General features: G+C 41.9%; 1 protein-coding gene across 2 annotated transcripts in view; it reads right to left on the bottom strand.

The window, feature by feature from the left end:
* Positions 1–19,004, bottom strand: part of CABLES1 (Cdk5 and Abl enzyme substrate 1) — a 442,043-nt gene that overhangs the window by 204,430 nt on the left and 218,609 nt on the right. For both annotated transcript variants that reach the window (XM_069220017.1, XM_069220018.1), the window contains exon 4: positions 18,067–18,144. In XM_069220017.1, coding sequence (XP_069076118.1) covers positions 18,067–18,144 — 78 coding nt within the window. The remainder of the gene's footprint in view (positions 1–18,066; positions 18,145–19,004) is intronic.

Raw genomic sequence — 19,004 nt, 5'->3', positions numbered from 1 at the left:
TGTCAAAAGTTGACTCGTAAGATTTTTCCATGGCTATGTACACCACCCCATTACCATCTTGATATTACCTGACTGACCCAGGGGTCTCCTGGTGTTGCACTTTAGTGACAACTGGAAATTGGAGGAGAATCAGTCATCTAAGTCCCGAAGATGTTGGTCTGTAATTTGTTACGAAAAACACAGATAGGTAAAAAAAAGGCATTGTGCTGTAAACAAGCCCATCTAAATGACGGGTAGGGGAGCTTTAGAGACACAATGAAAAAAGTCTCTGATCTATATTGTCTTCCTTGTAGATAGACAGGGTCTTGAGGATAACTGCCTCGAGGAGTTTGGCAATGAACTTTAAAGGTGAAGATTTTTGCTACTGGGAGCCAGTGATGTTTATCCACATACGAAGAGATATTTGATTTGCTAGGCCCAGAAGAAGGTGAACCCCGGTGTTTAAAAAAATATGAAGATGGTTTTGCATGTACTGGGTAGTTCCAGAAAAAAGGACATTGCCTTTTTCAGGTGTACGCAGTCTTTTTCAGCTGTTCACAGTCTCTTCTATTGTTAACATTTATTTAGAGTAGTAAGTATAAAACATGCACCTAAATCTTTCCTGCACACTCTCTCTCTCCCAGCTATCAATTTTTTGTAAGCCGCATGAGATGTCACAATTTTTTCAAAACTAGCGAGTTCCCTGTTGACTTCCTTTCAACAGCCTGGTTGTTAACCTCTAGTACCGAGCTGGAAGCACCGTTTGCTTTTCATATTTTCAAAGAAATTAACATTTCTCCAGTCAAATAATTATTTGAGCAGCAGACATCTCTCTTCTCTCTAGTGCTGAAAAACTCTGAAGCATTGCTGGAGTAACATCAAGTTTGAGGTGTATGGGTGTTCATTGGAGAAGAGAATCCATTCAAATTATAGTCATGCAAGATACTGTCCAACATGATTGTTAGTGTTTTTGTCTCTAATGTATGTGTTTTTGGAGTGGGTTCATGTAATGCCAAATAAGGTCTCAGGGTTGTCTGGACTCAATTACTTAGTCTGTTTATTCTTACGTTTGTTTAATCCATGCCGTTATATCGTGTGGTCCAGCCTAGGATACTGGAAACTCAATTTTCAACTGCATGAATTTAAATGGTCTCCAGCTTTGCTAGGTGCTCAAGTCACTAGGTTATTCTTTAGTTGTGATCTGTGGCTCCGTTTCCAATACAAAAGTATAATACAGTTACCTAACACAAGGCTTACAGGAATCCACATTCATTTGTATTTGCCACTATTCTCAATATTAGAGACTACATTTACAAAAAGATGGTATGGTGTCCAGGAAACAGCTCTTCCCTTAAATTTCTCAATCCTGTTTTTTTATTTCCACTATTTTTGTACTATAGAACAACATTTGAAAAGTGGGCAAAGTCAGTGTAGGTCTGTTTACATTGATAACATGAGGAACCATCTGTAAGGTCTAGTTTCAACAGTCTTACAAGAGTACAAAGATGTTTTAGAGGATCTCATCTTACATCATAAGTAGCTAGTGAGACAGCACTTGTTGTTAAGTTACTAAAAAGGTTGACCAAACAGGTTTGATTGGGTTAACCTTAATTTCCTATTCCTAATTATGAAGCGTTTGATTATACCTGCAGAGGGTGCAGGTGATTTGTTTGTTTTGCTTCGGATTTTCGGAGAAAAGTGACAAGGTAAAAAGCAGCTGTGAATATGACTTCGAGCTCTGAAACGGTAAGAAGAAATAAAAACGGTCTGGAAACTGAAAGTGTTTCACATCTTGCCCTTCAGAAGATTGTATTTTCTGTGGAAACGTATTAAAGGCAAACATCTCCTTAGTGTGGCTGACCTGACTGAAATGGTGGGTGCCTAAATGGCAGTCCGCCTGCATAGTAATCATTATTTTTTCTACTTTAACATACGGATTACATCAGATTGTACAATATCACATTTGCAGGAAGCCACATCTCCTGGCAACCAACCTAATTGCAGGTCTATCTGTTTGTGTTATTCTTTGGATTTTGCGGCGTGGGAAAACACAATCACAAAGAGCTGTGATTTTAACAAGTCTTTTAGAATAAAAAGCCATTTTGAAGATTTAGCATTTTCAACCGATAGTCTTTGATTTATGCAGTATAAAGTATCTCCTCCCACCATTAAACCTAAATTCAGTCATGGTTGTGGTGGGTTACATTTGGAAAAGTCAGAAAAATAGGTCCAAAATAGTTACAGAAGCCTGATAAATAATGCCAAATCTTGAGTTGTCTCAAGGGTGTTGAACATTTGTTGCTTCAAATATAGTCAGTATTTTCAGCCATTAACACTGTCACAAGAAGAAAAGTCGTAAATTGCTGGATGTGAGGTAGTCATTAAGCAGCTGTAGTCTCAAGGTCACGGGTGTATTATTAAAACAGTCTCCATAACAATATGGTGTCCATATTTTTATGTTCATTCTTATGTTCATTTTTTACTTGCAACCACGCACACATCATAAGCAGGAATATGTGCAGTTGTAAGCATAACAACATGAGGTAAGTGCAAGCGTTACTTCAATGTTGTACCCATGTTCTATTTACTTAATCTGAGTAATAAAGAGACGGTTATGCGGACATGAAGTATTATACCCTAAATAGATATGACACAGAGATAAACTTGGTATACCATTCAACATGCTGCGAGAAATCAGTTTAATTTATATAAAAATGTTTTTCAATAAGGTGCACATCCTTCTCCTACCATGAGGAGTTCATACTGTTGCTACATTTAGTGTAACAGACGTGAATTACATTGTTTACACTGTTTATTTACATATTGATTAATTTTTTTATTTATTTTTGAGCAACAGGAGTTAAAAATACGATTTTCGTGTTTATTATGCGCTCTTAAATAATCCCTGGCAAAGTTACATTGAATCTTTATATCATTCCTTCTCCTACCATGAGGAGTTCATACTGTTGCTACATTTAGTATAACAGACGTGAATTTACATTGTTTACATATTGATGAAATTAGTTTTTTTTGAGCAACAGGAGGTAAAAATACGATTTTCGTGTTTATTATGCGCTCTTAAATAAGCCCTGGCAAAGTTACTATCACTTGATTCTTATTTAGATTTGGATTCAGCTTTACTCTGTTTAAGAACCAATGTAGGTAAAGTGGATGCTCTTAAGACATTCAGTGTGTCCACTACAAATTGGTGCTCAGACTTACTTGCCTGTAGATCAGGGGTCTCCAACCTTTTCAGTAGCGAGAGCTACTTCTGATCAATGAAAATCATTGTGAGCTACTAAAAGCTAAACAACTCATGCATTATTACCAGGCACCCTCTCACCAAGCTTCCTTGACTTTAAGCCTAATGTTCATAGAGCCAGATGCTGTAGTTTGAACAAAATACTTTGACTAGGGGCACTATGGCAGGGCTGGGATGCCATATGTGTCAGTGAGAGCATGGCCTTTAGGGATGTATGAACATGTGTGCATATGAATCAGATATATCTGTATGGGTAACTGACAGCCTGTGTCGTATGTACTTGTGGCACAGGACATAGCTTTCACCATAAGTGGCACCATTACATATAAAACACAAACTTACAACCATTTTTTTAAATGAGAGAAATTTAAATTGCAAAATAATTTGGAACGTTTTTCTGCACTTTAAACTTCTCCTATTTAAAAAATGACTACTTTTTAAGTTCTAAATATGGCACAGTGTTTTACTGGCCACTGGGAGCAAGAGGCCTGCTATTTGTAATTGCAACACTGAAAAAATGACAAATAAAATGAAGTTAACTTAATCATTAGGTAACTGTTTGTTTAATTTTCTCCGATTTAAAAGCACTGAGAAACCTCATTTTGTTCTCACCTCCAATACTGAGTTGACAAGGACTTTTATTTGAGTTAAACACCTTAGTGCTTCAATGTTTCACCTCTGTGCCTCACCATGGTTTATAAATCCGACTCCATCACTGCTCCTTATCAGGCCCTGCCATCTAAATCCTGATGATAATGTAAAATAAATGCAGCCTTCCCTTAACTTTGCAAGGAAAAATGTGTATGTGCTTGTTTAAAAATAAACTCCAGGCTGTGAGCTACCCTAAAGTGGTCTGTGGAACTACTGCCAGCTCACGCTCAACTGGTAAGAGACACCTGCTGTAGCTGCTTAAGAAAACATTCCAAGATGGCAACTACAGACACATTTTGTAGAAGCAAGGACCCTAAAAGGTGACCTCAATACACATGTCTGCAGTTCTGGCTCAAAAGTCCCTGGAAAGGGTTATGAGTAGGGAGTTTATTTGAATTTGGTAAGCAAGTGGTGAAGCTGTTTGGGGCAGGAACTTGAAGCCACAGGCATTGGAAATAGGGGCATTGAGGGGGTGAGCTGCTGTAGCATCCCCTAAATATTCAAGCTGGAGTTCAGAAAATGAAAGAGCAATAAAAATTCCATTAAACTTTGTTCTGAGCTTGTCACATCTGAGGTGCATTCAAAGACAGAAGTAAAATACTAGGCTATGCCTTCCGACTAATTGGTGCTTATATTCTTTAAAGTGGAGAATGGTGTTTATTTTTATTTTTCTGACTGCAAGTTGAGATGATTTTGTAAAGTGAATTATGTGACAGTCTTGCTGGGGTACTGGGAGTATGAAAGGAAAGGCAATAGAATGTAATATTTTTCTAACACACAACAAAGTTAAATCAAGAAACTTTACTTGGTGATGCGCAAATTACAAATATTTGCTGAAACCCAATTTCCCCACCTTATCGTTTGTACGCTATATAGTTTTATCAGTAAAACTGCATTCTCCGCAAGTTTAGTGGCCATTTCAATTGAAAATGTGCCATCTGTAAATGACAGTGCAATGCCATACTTTCGAAATACATATGCAACAATGTGCTCCAAAATGCACTATTGGCTACATGCTACATCCATACCACTCCCTTGGTGAATAGGCTTGGTTCATTTGCTACACATTCTTTGTGTGATACTAGGATTTTTTACAATCCCATTATGTCAGTGATGTAACACTGAAAACAGCACCCCTGACTCTGAAAATTGTTCCAGCACCACTGCTTGAAGCACTTTCTAGCAACACTAACGGTGTTAGATATTGGGCATTTAATTTGAATGTCCTATATTTTATATATATTTGTTGCTTAGGATCTTATGCACACAGAGGCCATATTTACCATATGCAACAGTGAGAATTGCCCGCATTGAATTATAACTGATGTACAAATGATATAAATATTCAATGTAACTTTGCCAGGGATTATTTAAGAGCGCATAATAAACACGAAAATCGTATTTTTAACTGCTCAAAAACAATGACAGATTTTTTTCCCAAACAGACAATAGTACTTTCCTTATGCATGGCTGAATGTGCACATATCGATTGTATACATCACACATACTGCTTTTTGCTAAGTCCCTGAAATTAATATCTTTGAAATGTCATCATTATTGTGAGAGTCAGAGCACAAATTAATTGTGAATGTACAATTTGTTTTTACATTTATTTCCAGAGGTTTTTTATGTGAGTACAGGAAAAACAGAACTGAATGGTACTAGAACAGTTGAGCATCTTGAGGGGGCACTACGCATCGGGCATGGTGCATGCTTAGATCTTTTGAGATACATTTTCAGCTTCGCCACTACTTCAATAGGTCTAATTGGTAGTTCTAAATGACAGGTTTCATGTGTTTGCTAAATTCCTCCGGGGGTATTTTTCAATGAGGAGTGTTAAACAGGGTTTAAAACAATGTGTGGGATGCATGGCCAAGGATGTAAAGAACCTGAACTGTGGCTCCGGATGGGCTGCTGCTCACTGATCTTGTGAACACACACCCCCCACCATCCCACCCCCAATTTTGAAGAGGAGAGAGATAGCAGGAGAAGCTTACAAGGTTAAGTGAGCCCTGTTGAGAAGGACTGATCGGCGTCTGGGACCTACCTGAGAAGTGCCCGCAGCAATACCTATTGAAAAACTGCAAGGATAGCGTGGCACCGCAGCACAGCAGCCGTGCTCAGAAGGGTCTAAACATGTATAGTGAAGGGGAACCTCTGGACCATAGACTGACTTGGGGAGCCTAATAATAGCCTCTGATGGTGGACGTCTGGGGCTCCAGCCACTGGGATATTGGTGGCGGGGGTGGGGTAGTGGGAGAGGCAGGGGACATATAGAGTGCGATCAGTCAGTCACTGAATAAGTAAGATATAAACGAGACATAGTGGATAACCTAGCTTTAGAAGCAATAACTGTTGGGCTCCTGGAATCACCTGCTGTTGCCGTCCCGACTCTAAAAGTAAATGGTTACTTACCTGTAAGAATAGTTTTGGGGCTTGAAGAAGTTGCCGGAGTCACATGTTTTGCTTTATTCGACCATCTGTAATGGTCTCCCTAAGTCTTTCTTTTTTTCCTTGTTGTGGGCATAGACAACCATTTGGTGCCTTGTCCTTCCTTGTGTAACAGACATATGCCCGGAAGCCCCCTTGTCGTTGTCGCCATCTTAAGATTCTATTTTCCACCTATGTGACTCTATGGTAAGTTTGACTTTCTCTTTTCCTGTACTTTTTATTTGTATATCTCTCGCATTTGAAAATCCATGGGAGTTTGGAGGGATGCATGTGGATCTACAAAATTCTTCAAGCTGCAAGACTACTCCCACAGGTAAGTAAACACTTCTTTGCAGCATGAATCTTGCTGTGCACTGATTTTGCAGCAGTATCCTTTTCTCTTAGGAGGCTAGGCTGTGAGCAGAGTGTATTTGCAAATGGGTTTTGCAGTGCCTTTTGTCCCACCCACATGTACTTGTTTCTTAGCTTGAATGCCCACTCAGTAATATTTCGTCAACGTGTGCACAGAAGACGATATTGCCCCAAACAAATGTTGTATAGGGACATATTGGCAATAAAAACAAGTGTTGCTACCACCTTCCTCGTAGAGTGTGGCCTTGTGTTTTTCTCCCACTGTTACTCTTGCTACCTCATAGTAATGTCTGTATTGTCTCGACTATTCAGCTAGCCTCAGTTCCCTTAGTCACTGGGGAAGCCTTGATTGCCACGGCAATGGAAGTGAAAAACTGGTTCTCTTGCCTGTTTTTTTTTTCTGTGAATAATACATAACTGCACTCCTGACATTCAATGTATGAAGGGACTGTTCCGCTTGTGATTTAGGGCCATATGTACGAACACATTTTCCCATAGGCACAGAATGGGTAAAACCCTTTGCTACATCTGGCCCTTAGAGTCTAGTTTATATCCTAGCGGACAACCACTTCTGTGCCAGTTCAACAAAAAAAAATACTCTGTTGCCCTGATGGAGATACCCCCCAATAGATTTAGAAATGTCTGTCACGTTGGCCAATGTTTCTAACATTGGCAGGAACCGTCTTCATGGCTGTGCCTGTCAATGCATTATAACTCTGAAGTAAGGCTCTGTCAAACAAGATGGAGGCATATGTCAAAGTAACATTTTTTTATTTTCAAAAAGAAAATACCAAAGCAGATTTTCTTTTTGGAAATAAATAAAATAATGCCACCGTCACCATGGGAGTCATCTCTCATGGTGAGAGGGGCATTTATTCTTTTTTTACTACGCCTTACCGCCATGGTTTGCTTGTCAATGATGGACAGTAAAAATGGATATATACCCAGCCATCTAAATTAGGTAGGTGAACATATAAGCCATTTCTCGGATGGCCCTCACTTAATCTAGCCGTCAGAGAAGTTTGACTACGGTGCAAACAGAGAAGTCTCTGCTGTCAAACTATGGTCCGCCGTATCTAAATTCGGTGGGCAGATCATTATATGGGCAACGTAGTCCCCTCTCCACCAACACACACACATGCTATATATAAATCTTCTATTGGATGCAATCAAGTGTACAGCCTGATTGTTATGAAAATATGAGATCACTGTTTGAAAACTGAGGGTTACTTCTCATTGCCACTCTGTCCTTATTTGTTTGCAGGTTAAGATTTCTGCTCTGTGAGTACTTGGAGTTTACTAACTCTCATTGGTGATGTAATAGCAATTAGGAAAGCTGTTTTGTTAGAGCCCCACGATATACATAGCTCAAAGGATAGTTTTAGGAGTTGTATCTGCATTAGGTTTGGATTCCACATTAAGTGGGGGGAGGAATGGGTGTGGTATTTTCTTTGATCCTTACAGGAATCTTTTGATAAGTGGTGTGAAAAAGTGTATTCCTATTACTCCCTTGCATAAGCCACTATGGCTGACAGATGTACCTTATATGAGTCTGTGGTAGTCCCACATATGGTAGGTGAGTGTGGTATCCTACTTGAGTAGTGAATTGTGCCCAATCTTTACTCAGCCCTTTCTTCATATAACAGCGTATGAACCTGCTCCACTTTGCAGTTTAGCACTTCCTTGTGATGGACCTTCTGGCCTCGGAGCTGAGTGATATAAACAGAATTGGGGGAAAGGTTTAGTCAAATTTCTCTGCTCAGTCTATCGGAGTGGCATTCCCTAGTGACCACTGGTGTGGCAACCTGGATGCAAATGTTTGGCATTCTGCACTTCATTGAGTTGCATAGAGGTTTGTGTGAGGTGTGGCGCACCTCTGAAAGACTATCTTCACTAGGGGTTGCTTTAGTTCCCACTCTTGGAAGAGTCTGCCTGTCTGCTTCTATGTACTGCACCCCTTTTAGGTGTGGTGTTATTAGTGTTATCCTTTTCTGAATAGCCTCGCTCCAAATGTCCTTGTTAGTCTGGACAGCATGTGAGATCATGACCCTCCATGTATGCTGAGGCAGAACATGGTGGTCATATTATCTCTCTGGCTCTAAATTTCTGCCTGCCCCCCCAGATATGCCTATAAGGTTTTGAGGGCTAAGAATTCTGTTTCTAGTTTTAATTTATGTGGTTCTCAGCCTCTTCCGGGCACCAAAGACCTCAGATGCTCAGCTTGCACATGTGGGCTCCGCGCCCTGTGTGAGAATTTTCTGTTGCGATTCTTATAGATGGAGTAGGCTGCTTGAATGGAATGCCCACTATAATGTTGTTTGTGTTCTACCACTGTATTTCTTTGTGTACTATGTCTGTGACAACAACTAGATCATCCCAACTCCCGGTTGCCTGTGACCATTGCTACTGCATTTAGTTGTCAAGTAGGTCCCACTTAGCATGGTATACAGGGTCTCCCTTATCACCGAACAACCAATTTACTGTGAACATCAGCTGAGATGCCCAGTAATAAAGTACCATTTCTGCCATTCACAATCCACCTTCATAAACTGAGCTGGTGAATTTCTGAAATGCTATCTGGGGAATTAATTGGCCTTAGCAAAATTAACTTCATGCAACTGTAGCTAATTAAAGAAATGAATGGGGATTTGATATCATCTGCATCAATCGTCCTGTCAATTTCAGGTAGCACAACAAAAGGTGCATCTCATCTGCATATCTGAGATCATGAGATGTGCCGAACACAGATGAAGCTTCAGCCGCATTAGTTTCCAGTACTCAGGAAGCATCTTGGATGTTCTGAGAAATCTTAGATGCAACACATCTGTTGGGGAGTCATGTGTGAGTGAGGCAGTATAAAACCTGACTTGTTCTCAAGTTTGTATATCCTCCTTTGAGACTGCTAAGTGAGTCTAGCTACATCTACTGAAAGTCATCTGTGGGATACTATGTATATCGCAAGTTACTTTAAGACTGCACTGTCCCCAGTGGATATATGATCATTTTCTGTCTTCAGTATTCTCGTCACAAAGTTAATGATTTCATCTTCCCTCAATTGCTCTTTGTCCAGATTTAAGCTTTAGCATTTCTCCTAATCAATGTCATGAAACCCTCCCATATCTTACTTATGAAGGAGACAGAAGAACTGCTTAGGTGAAAATAAGACAGTATTTCCGCTTATAAGTACTGAGTGGACTCATTATCCAACACAGTGGCGTAGCGTGGGGGGTGCAGGGGGGGCCGGCCGCACCGGGCGCAACATCTGGGTGGGGGCGCGCTCGCGAGTGCTAAAATCCACGGGTTAGGGGGGCGCAAATTACTTGCCTTGTCCCGGGTGCTGACAACCCACGCTACGCCACTGATCCAACATGCACTATATCATCAGAGGCTGGGGCAGCCTCCACTCCCCCATCCTTTGCATAACTCGTGTACTTCTGTGTTGCGTAATCACATGGAATTACCTGAGAATTCAGTGAGATTTTACAGAATTACACAAGAGTTAATTTTTTGTGCTACGAAATAGCACTTAATGCCACAGAACACAAATAGCGAGCCTGAGCAGCTGTTTACGCTTGCTAAATGTGCTCTTGGTGTAGGAATGTTTTTCCCAGCTTACTTCCAGAATGTAGCGCTAATTTCTAAGCAGAAAATGCACCCGTGTGTCTAAAATGGATGTGACGATGCATTTTTGCGCTAAACACGAATAGTTAGCACAAGCAGGCGCTTGCCCTCTCTAAATGTGCTCTTGCAGTAGGATTTTTTCAACCAAATTATTAGAGGAGGAATATTTGGTAATTAGTAAAAAAGTGTTATTAATTCCATGTCAGGACCGGATGCTCAGATTACGCTTTACTCCTCCTTTATTTTCCGCTCAGTAGCCTTAACAAAATATAAATTTCAAAGACTACAAATCCCATAAGTCTCTGTAGCACCAAAGAACTATAGACAGACAGTCTTATAAGTATGGTCATCCAGAACCCAACTTCCTTTTTCTTCGCTGCTCAGCAGCCAGATAAGTACCTTTATTACTATTTTGACAAATGATCAGCTTAAAATACTGTGTTATTGGCTTGGTGTTTGCTACTTTCTTTGTGTGTGCATGCTCGCTGGCAATACCTTTCTTTTATTGGGCTCATGCGAGTTGCATTCTGCTCCGAAGGCGCTCCCCTCTGTGACCACAGGTCTTTGTTTTTGTGGCAGTCTTAGTCAGCCTGCTGTTCTTTACTGCTGGCAGTCCTTGGAGTGGCTGACGATATCCTTATTCAAAGTACTGGCAGGCGCGACTCGGGCCAACGGGTGATCGTCCCTGTTTGTTTATTTTCTATTTGCGGTGCGCCTTGTTCACTGCCTGTGGGTGTAAGAGGCACGCTTCTCCAGGAAACGAGGTGTCGCGCTCCTCCCCACATTGCTCGCATGCCAGGAATTCTGAAGCTGATGCGTCGCAATGTTGCTTATCCTTTCCGCTTGCAGCTGCGGATGTAGCAATGGACATGTGCCAGGTCAGCGAGTCAGTTCCTTTACTGAGATGGTATTTTCATTGCTCCAGATAAGCGGTTCTCCGCTGAGCTTTCTTTTTCTGTGCCTGGTTCGATCTAGAGGGCGTTAGTACTGTTGCCTGACATCAAGCCTTGACAGCTCCAAATTCAACAAGCATTGGTTGCTGCAAACTTGTGCCTTGGATTTGTGTTTTCTGCTGATGTGTTTTCCTTTTGCCACTGAGGTAGCCCAGCAAAAGATTTTAATCTATGAAGAAGGCGGAATCCGTGAAGGAGACTAATAACCTCCTCCCTACTGATGAGGAGTTGGCGGGGGCGAGATTGACGCATCGTTGGAGAGGTCGGTTGCCAAAGCTTTACAACCCCTGAGCCAACAACTTCTGAAGCTGGCAATCCAAAGCTTTATACAATCCCAGGTACCCACAAACACCGCTCGACCAGACACCAGTGCAAAAATGCCAACTACCACTTCAGATGCTTCTGATCGATTACGGCTTGCATTTACGAAGAGGCGCCGTGAAATGTCGGCGAATGTCCAGCCGGTGTACCCCCGAGGATAATTCTTTTTCCCCCGGGGACAAATGACAATGCCGGGGAAGATTCAGATAACCCTGAGGGGGAATCAGATGGCAAGCCTGGTCCGAGTAGGCTGTGGCGACCAAAGAGCAGCGACAAAAGTGCCAGGCTGGCTGATGATGACGACCAGACCTCGGACGATGCTTAACCCAAAAGACATTTACCATCCCACTTGGTCCCTGCAGAAAAATTGCATGTTATGTTGCCAGCCGGATACGTAAGCCCATGGACCAAGACGTGCGGGGTCGTTTGAAGGCAGAATGCCCTAGACCTTCGCTGGCCAACAAAGTGGATGCTACACCTAAAATCAATTCTAATATGGCTACCTTTATTGCCAAATTTATTAAGAACCCCAAAAAAGGTCTTGACCGATCCTGGAGGGCTTGCCAGGATAAAGTCCTGGATATCCTGGTACCACTCACAAAAATATTGGACACGGCTGAAGATGCCATTGTATCCGGCAACCTCATTGACCAGGCCATACTTTCAGGGTGGGCCCAATGAGCCCAAAGTGCCCTCTCCAAAGAGAGGAGGCGGTCTCTCTTAATAGAGATCGAGCCCTGATTGGGGGAGCTAACCTCTACAGGGCCGGGCTAGGTGGCAGAAGAGGGTATCTTTGGAGATTCTTTCATTAAAGAGCTTTCTTGGTTTGTAAATACTTTTTAATCTTTAGATAAGGCACAACAATCCATGAAAAAAGTATTCAACCAACACATTTTTGCCGTGGCCGGAAGAGGTAGGAAGCGCTCCTCTGGCCACCCCCTCACAAACCCTCACAAGCTCCAGACAAAGAGATCCATCCATTGATAGGATCAGAAATGTTTCCGAGGATTCTATCCCTCGCAAGGACGTGGCAAATGACGCAGCATCAAAGGAGCCTTTTGAGGAGCAAGCTACACACCTGCCGGTGCCTCTGGTAAGCTTTTTCCATTTTTCCCTTGCAGGGTAGGGGGCAGGCTCTGGTGGTTCGGACCAAAGTGGTTATCCATGGCAGGGGATGCGTGGGTTCTTCAAACAACGTGCTACTCCTTGACCTTTGGCTTTTTTCCGGGATTCCCGGGAAGGCACACAGGTAGTAAATCACAAAGTGTCCGAACTTAAAGAAACTTGCAATATCTCACTCAATTCTCCATCCCAAGGAATTTGTGAGAAATATTTTCCATGTCGAGAAGGACAAGGCCTTCCATCTGATCATCAACCTCAGGAATTTCATCAGGTGATTAGTATACCACAATTTCAAAATGGAGGGGGTGCACCTCCTCAGGCACATACTACTACCCAATGACTGGTTGGTGAGACTTGACTTAAAAGATGCCTACCTCACCGTGCCCATCTTCCCACCACTCCAATTCGAGTGAGGTGGTCAGGTCTTCGAGTTCACCTGCCTTCTATTCAGTCTTTCCCCAACACCTTGGTGTTTCTGACCAAGGGGATAAGACTGGTGGTGGAATGGTTGCGCACCAAGGCGATCAGGCTTACTGTGCATCAAGACGTTCTTCTCTTGACACACCAGAACAGAGAGATTCTCCTCTGCCAGTTGGAGATGACAACATCTCTTTAAGAAGATTTGGGTTTTCTACTAAATTACCAATAATCAAACTTCACTCCGGCCCAGCAAATGCTTTTTCGAGGGCTTGAAATGGATACTGTGCAATAATCCCTTTGTCTTCTTCGGTCGAAGATAGCTTTAATTTGCAGGGGGCTGCGCAAGACGCTGGAGAGATTTGTCTAGGTCAACTGGCAAGGGTAGTGCCTCAAAACCTGGCTATTCGAGCAGTAGCAGCACCCCCCTCCCCTCAGCGCCTTGAGACCCTTGCGGGTGGGTATTGCGCTCTACAAATATATTGATTGATTGATTGATAGTGGGCGTCCTGACTTCGTCTATTCAGGTGATCTTTCCCGAACCCTGCACTATCGTGCACTCCAGCGTTTGAAGGCTCATTACCTCAAAGGGGCCTATTGTATGCCCAGGAGATCATTCTTTGCCCGGAAGCTCACACCAAACTTCAGTGGTGGCTCAGTCACATGCATGCCTAGAATGGCAGAGACATTTTCGGGTCAGCCCAGACCTGGTAATAGAGTCCTATGCCAGCCAGATGGATTGGGCGCTCGCTGTGGAGATGTTACCACAGATGGTCTGTGGTCAGAGAGAGAAGAGTTCCTGCATATGAACTGCTTGGAACTCCTGGCGGGTTCCTTTGCCATTCAGATCCATGCAGTTAACAGAGTATCCTGTTCCATGCTTCTGAAGATGGACAATGTCTCTGCAGTCGCCTCGGGGGCACTGGGCCCAGAGTCCTGGCAGACCTGGCCAAGGAGTTTTGGCCCTTCTGCTTGCAACACAACCTCTAAGTGATAGCTCAATACCTTCCCGGGAAGCTCAATCAAATGGCAGATTGGCAATCTCACCATTTAAAGGATTATAGCAACTGGCAGTTGGACCCAGTTCTTTTTCAGCAGATCATGGATTGGTGGGGCCATTGCCAAGTGGATCTTTTTGCATCCTGCCTCAACTACTTTTCGTCAGCTGGCATCCAGATCCTCTGGCAGATGCAACCAATGCCTTTCTCCAGGACTGGTCTCAATTCAGGGGTTACGCGTTTCCCCCCTTTTCGATGATAACCAGACTGGCGGCCCTTGGCAAGCAGCAGAACGTGGAGGTGGTCCTGGTAACACCGCTCTGGAGATCTCAAGCCTGGTTTCCAGTTCTTCTGGAACTGTCCATGACTTTTCCAATCCAACTTACCCAGACCCCTCAGATGTTGAGGGATCCGCAAGGCAACTTACTCCCTACAGGGCAACAGTCTCACTCTGATGGTGAGAAAGATTACAGGGGTCACTGAGAAATCATAGGGCTTTTGGAACACGTTACTGCCCTCATCAAATGAGCCTGGTGTGACTCTACAGTCAAACAATACGGATCAGCCTGGCATAGGTGGTGATTTGGTGTTTACAACAGGATTTGGATCCCGTGGGTGCAGATGTAGTACAGGTGGTCAATTTCCTATCTGAGCTAGCGGACACGGGGTTGGAATACTGTACTATAAACGCAAGTAGACTGGCTATTTCTGCGGGTCACATTCCCCTTTACGATGTCCTGACAGAGGAACACCAGGTGGTGTATCGCCTGCTTAGGAGTATCCGATTGTCAGTTCCACCTGAACCACTGTACTCCGTTCTCTGGGATGTTAACATAGTTTTGCATATGCTCCAATCTTACAAGACAACCAGTACCTTTCTCGTAAGGTACTTTCAGGGAAGTTGGCCATGTTATTATGTCTAATTTCTTGCAAATGAGTGTCAGATGTTCATGCCTTTAACATTACGCCACACAGAAGGAGTTTCTTTAACAGTTTCCAGATGCACAAAACCCAATAGCAGGGTTGCTCCTTATCCTTCCTTTCTGGACCATCCCAAACTTTGTGTTTTCCGTTGCTTGAGAGCATTTGAGAACATGACGAACGAGTATCGGCCGGCTTAGATGGCTCTTTTGTTTCTCTCGCTCAAAAAACCTTTTAAACCTCTGTCAGCTTTTACCAGTGACCGTTGAGTTCGATGGGTCCTTCAGAAAGCTGGGACTGACATCTTTTGGTGCCCATTCTATTTGGGGAGCCATAGCCTCCAAAGCTTTCTCTCTGGGAGGTAGACTGGACGATACTCTCAGAGAGGCGAATTGGTCTTCAGAATCTACATTTAAAACCTTCTATTTTAATATAATTGCCAGCATGGCTGCTCTAATTGTCAATCAGATTCAAACTAGCATAATTTGAGCCTCCATTCCAGACACAGTATATAGAATTCCCTATCTACTGTGAAGGAAAGTTTCAACTCTATTAAGGACACGGAGGCAAATATTATCCCTCCCATACTTTTACTGCTCACCCTCCCAGTCTATTTTTTGTCACCACGACTTTGGGATAAGTATATTTCTGTTTGATTTCCTTCTGCTATACTAAACTCTCTTTATTATTGAGACTTTATGCTGTTGCTATATACCTTCGTTGTCTAAGTTACAGTTTTTCTGCATGATCACTATTGACGCATGATTTCAGGACTTTTTGTTCAGCATTTGTATTACATTGATTGTTTCCTTCGCAGGATCGGAACAAAAACTGGATTTTTGAAAGGTACCTGGATCAGGAAGCATGCTCGAAGAAAGAGGAAGTGGGGTTCTGGATGACCATACTTATAAGACTGTATCTCTATGGTTGTTTGGTGGCTACAAAGACTTATGGGATTTGTAGTCTTTGAAATTAATGTTTTCTTAAGGCTGATGACTGGAAAATAAAGGAAAAGTAAAGCATAATCCTCACCCTCGCGTCCTTAATAGAACTGAAACTTTCCTTCATGGTAGCTAGGAAATTTAATATTCCCCATCAAAGAGTAGTGCAGAATTATGGAAATTACTCTGCGTAATTAAAATCTCACCCAGCTCTACCTATATGATTATGAATCAAGCAACACAATTGACCCAATAGCCTTACTATAGTGTAACATTTACTGAATGTAACCCAAAATCTTTCACACAGAGCAAAAGGTATTAATACATAGATCAATTTATATTTTCGCATTTCTGTTCCTTGGTTAGGCTGTAATTTTGCTCAGAGCCCGACTTCTATGGCTCATTCTGAGATGGTAAGATTAGCTGGCTTTCTCAGCTGCTCATAAAGAGTTGTGCAGGATTTCTGGACATTGTGTGTGCATATTCCAGGAACTGGTACAACCTGAAAAAGGCTATTTTTTGGCTTTTGTGGAAGAATCCTGGATATACACTTTCTGTTGGAGATTTCACTCTCAAAGTGGGAGCTTTATTATAAGGCAAAGTGAGATGAAGTTCTGAAACATCTGAACTTTAGGAAGTTCAGAAAACAAAGTTCACCAAATGCTGCCTGCACATTTACAATTTCACACACTCTTACTAAAACATAGTTGATGTTCGCAAAATATTATTTTAATTAATACGTTTTGAATTTAATATCTCCATTTGAAGCTCATTAAAAACACAAATCTGAGGGATACAGTTACAGTGCAAACTATGTTTCAAAGACATATTATTGTAAATGGTGGGATGGATTGTTATTAACAATAACAGCTCAGAGAAAACAAGTTAATTGCATACATGAAATAAGTAAGTGTTTGTGTCTAGAATGAGAATTCACTAGATAAGCCAAAACTGGTCTTGGATTGCTTGTGTTCTGATTCAGAGAGGACCTGGCTAGCAGTTCAGCATGGACTTTTCTGTTGGAGCAGGACCAGAGTTGATTTGCATATGACTAGGTCTAATTTGGCTTAGTGGGAAAATAAACAATAGACTGTTATGTAGCACAAGTCTCTGAGATTAATTCAAGCATTCAGTCCATCACTTTTTTGCATTCTTTCAGAAAAGCTCACCATTCCCGGTGGCTCTCGCCATCACTGAATCTAGACACCATTAGACTGAAGATTAAGAAGTGTAGAAAACAAAAAAAAAAGGCATTCGGCCTTTTCCATCTACTAAGGATCAAGAAAAACATACTCATATCCAACATGACCACTCCACCTCTGATTAATTTTTGTAAAGAGCTAAAGACATACCTCATTAAGGAACACCACATCACAACAAAGTAATAGTCCACTTTCACTCTCAGAACCCAACTGTCCCTATCACTCATTAACTGCCTCTTTGCCTTTACCCTGTACAGCGCCGCACTGTCTTTTGGCTAGGTACTTGTTATACAAGTTATACAAGTACCACAGTAGAAACGTTTGTCCAACACGAATGACTGAATGTTTCTGTGTCTTTCTACATCATCGTAACAACTTTTCCATTGCACGAGACTCAAAAAGGATGTTATGCAAGAAAACTTGAAAGACTTTCAAAACCTAAATAATGAAAACATAGGGCAAGGTATTAATTCTCACTAGTATTTGTAAACCACAATTAGGAAGGTGGGCGAGGAAGGCCATAGTTGTTTGCAAATTGTGAGGATAACCTGCTTAATTTAGCTGAACCGGTGCAGTGCAGCTGAGTAAGGAATTTTGAATTACACAAAAATTATTTTTTTTAAATTACAAAATATGTAAACAACTACTTTCACAACTACTGTGTATTTTAACTTTTCATGTATTTTTACACAACTTCAGCACTGATCATTTTTTAATAAATTATGTTATGACCAGAAAGAAGTTGTCAACTTCATAATGTGGCAAACACATACATGATGTCTAGGCTAAATACACATTTCTGCAACCAAACTTGTTTTACAAACAGACCTGCATGGCACATGGCTGAATGTATGTTGATTGAAAACATATACATACCTAACATGGGCACAGTCTTGATAAGGTAGCACAGAAAATATGCTACAGAAGGACCTCCTGCCGCTGATGAGGACTATTCTAAAATAAATACAAATTACAAAAGAAAAGCTTATAAAAGTGAAACTGAAATAGAAGCAAACGACACAATTTAACTATATCTAATCAGCAAATGACATTTTCTTGCAGAATTGTTAACAGGCTAACTGTTGTGGCAAGATGAGCAGTGCGTAGACCATGATTAATAATTACTACTATAGCCTTGCTGGTAAAAAATAAAATAAAAAAAAGCAGAAAAAACAAATGTATAGAGTGCAAAGGGGGCTTCAAGTAAAATTAGACACTCATGCAATAAATCACAAAATCAGCATAGGAACTACACCTTTTTAGGTCAAGCCTACTAGACAGCGCATATGCTGTCTGTCGCAGGACATACTGTGGGCTTACCAAGAATATATAGGGATGAGGAGCCGATTGGCTTTACTGTCACTCTCATTTTCCTGCTGCTTGTTATTTGATTATTTTTCTGTCAATCTTGTGTTTGTCCCTTCTACAGAACAATGTCTGTTCACCTTGTGTTTGATTGCCTGATTCTCGTGTTCACTGTCAGGGAACTACTTTGTACTTTTTGTGTAAGCACTCCATGAGAATGAATGTGTTTTCCATCTCTATGATTCCCCTTCCCTAAAGTCCTCTCACCCATTGCATCTTCCCACCACCCCTGCCCTCCTCTCCCACCTGTTGCTTCTCCTCCACACACCCGTACTCCTTCCAATTGCTTGCTCACATGCGTGCTTCTCCTCCATCTGCTCTACATTGCTCTCTGGCAAATTGCTTCTTACTCCCTAGCCTTCCCTCCATGCTGCAACCCTCATCCTCCTTCTCCTCCCCAACCCTCCTCCATGCTGCTTCCCACCACTCTTCCTCCCCTGCTGTGTTGC

Source organism: Pleurodeles waltl, chromosome 2_2 (assembly GCF_031143425.1).
Source record: "Pleurodeles waltl isolate 20211129_DDA chromosome 2_2, aPleWal1.hap1.20221129, whole genome shotgun sequence".
Taxonomy (NCBI): Eukaryota; Metazoa; Chordata; class Amphibia; order Caudata; family Salamandridae; genus Pleurodeles; species Pleurodeles waltl.
Note: the sequence above shows the minus strand (reverse complement) of the source record. Positions and strands in the feature narration are given on the sequence as shown.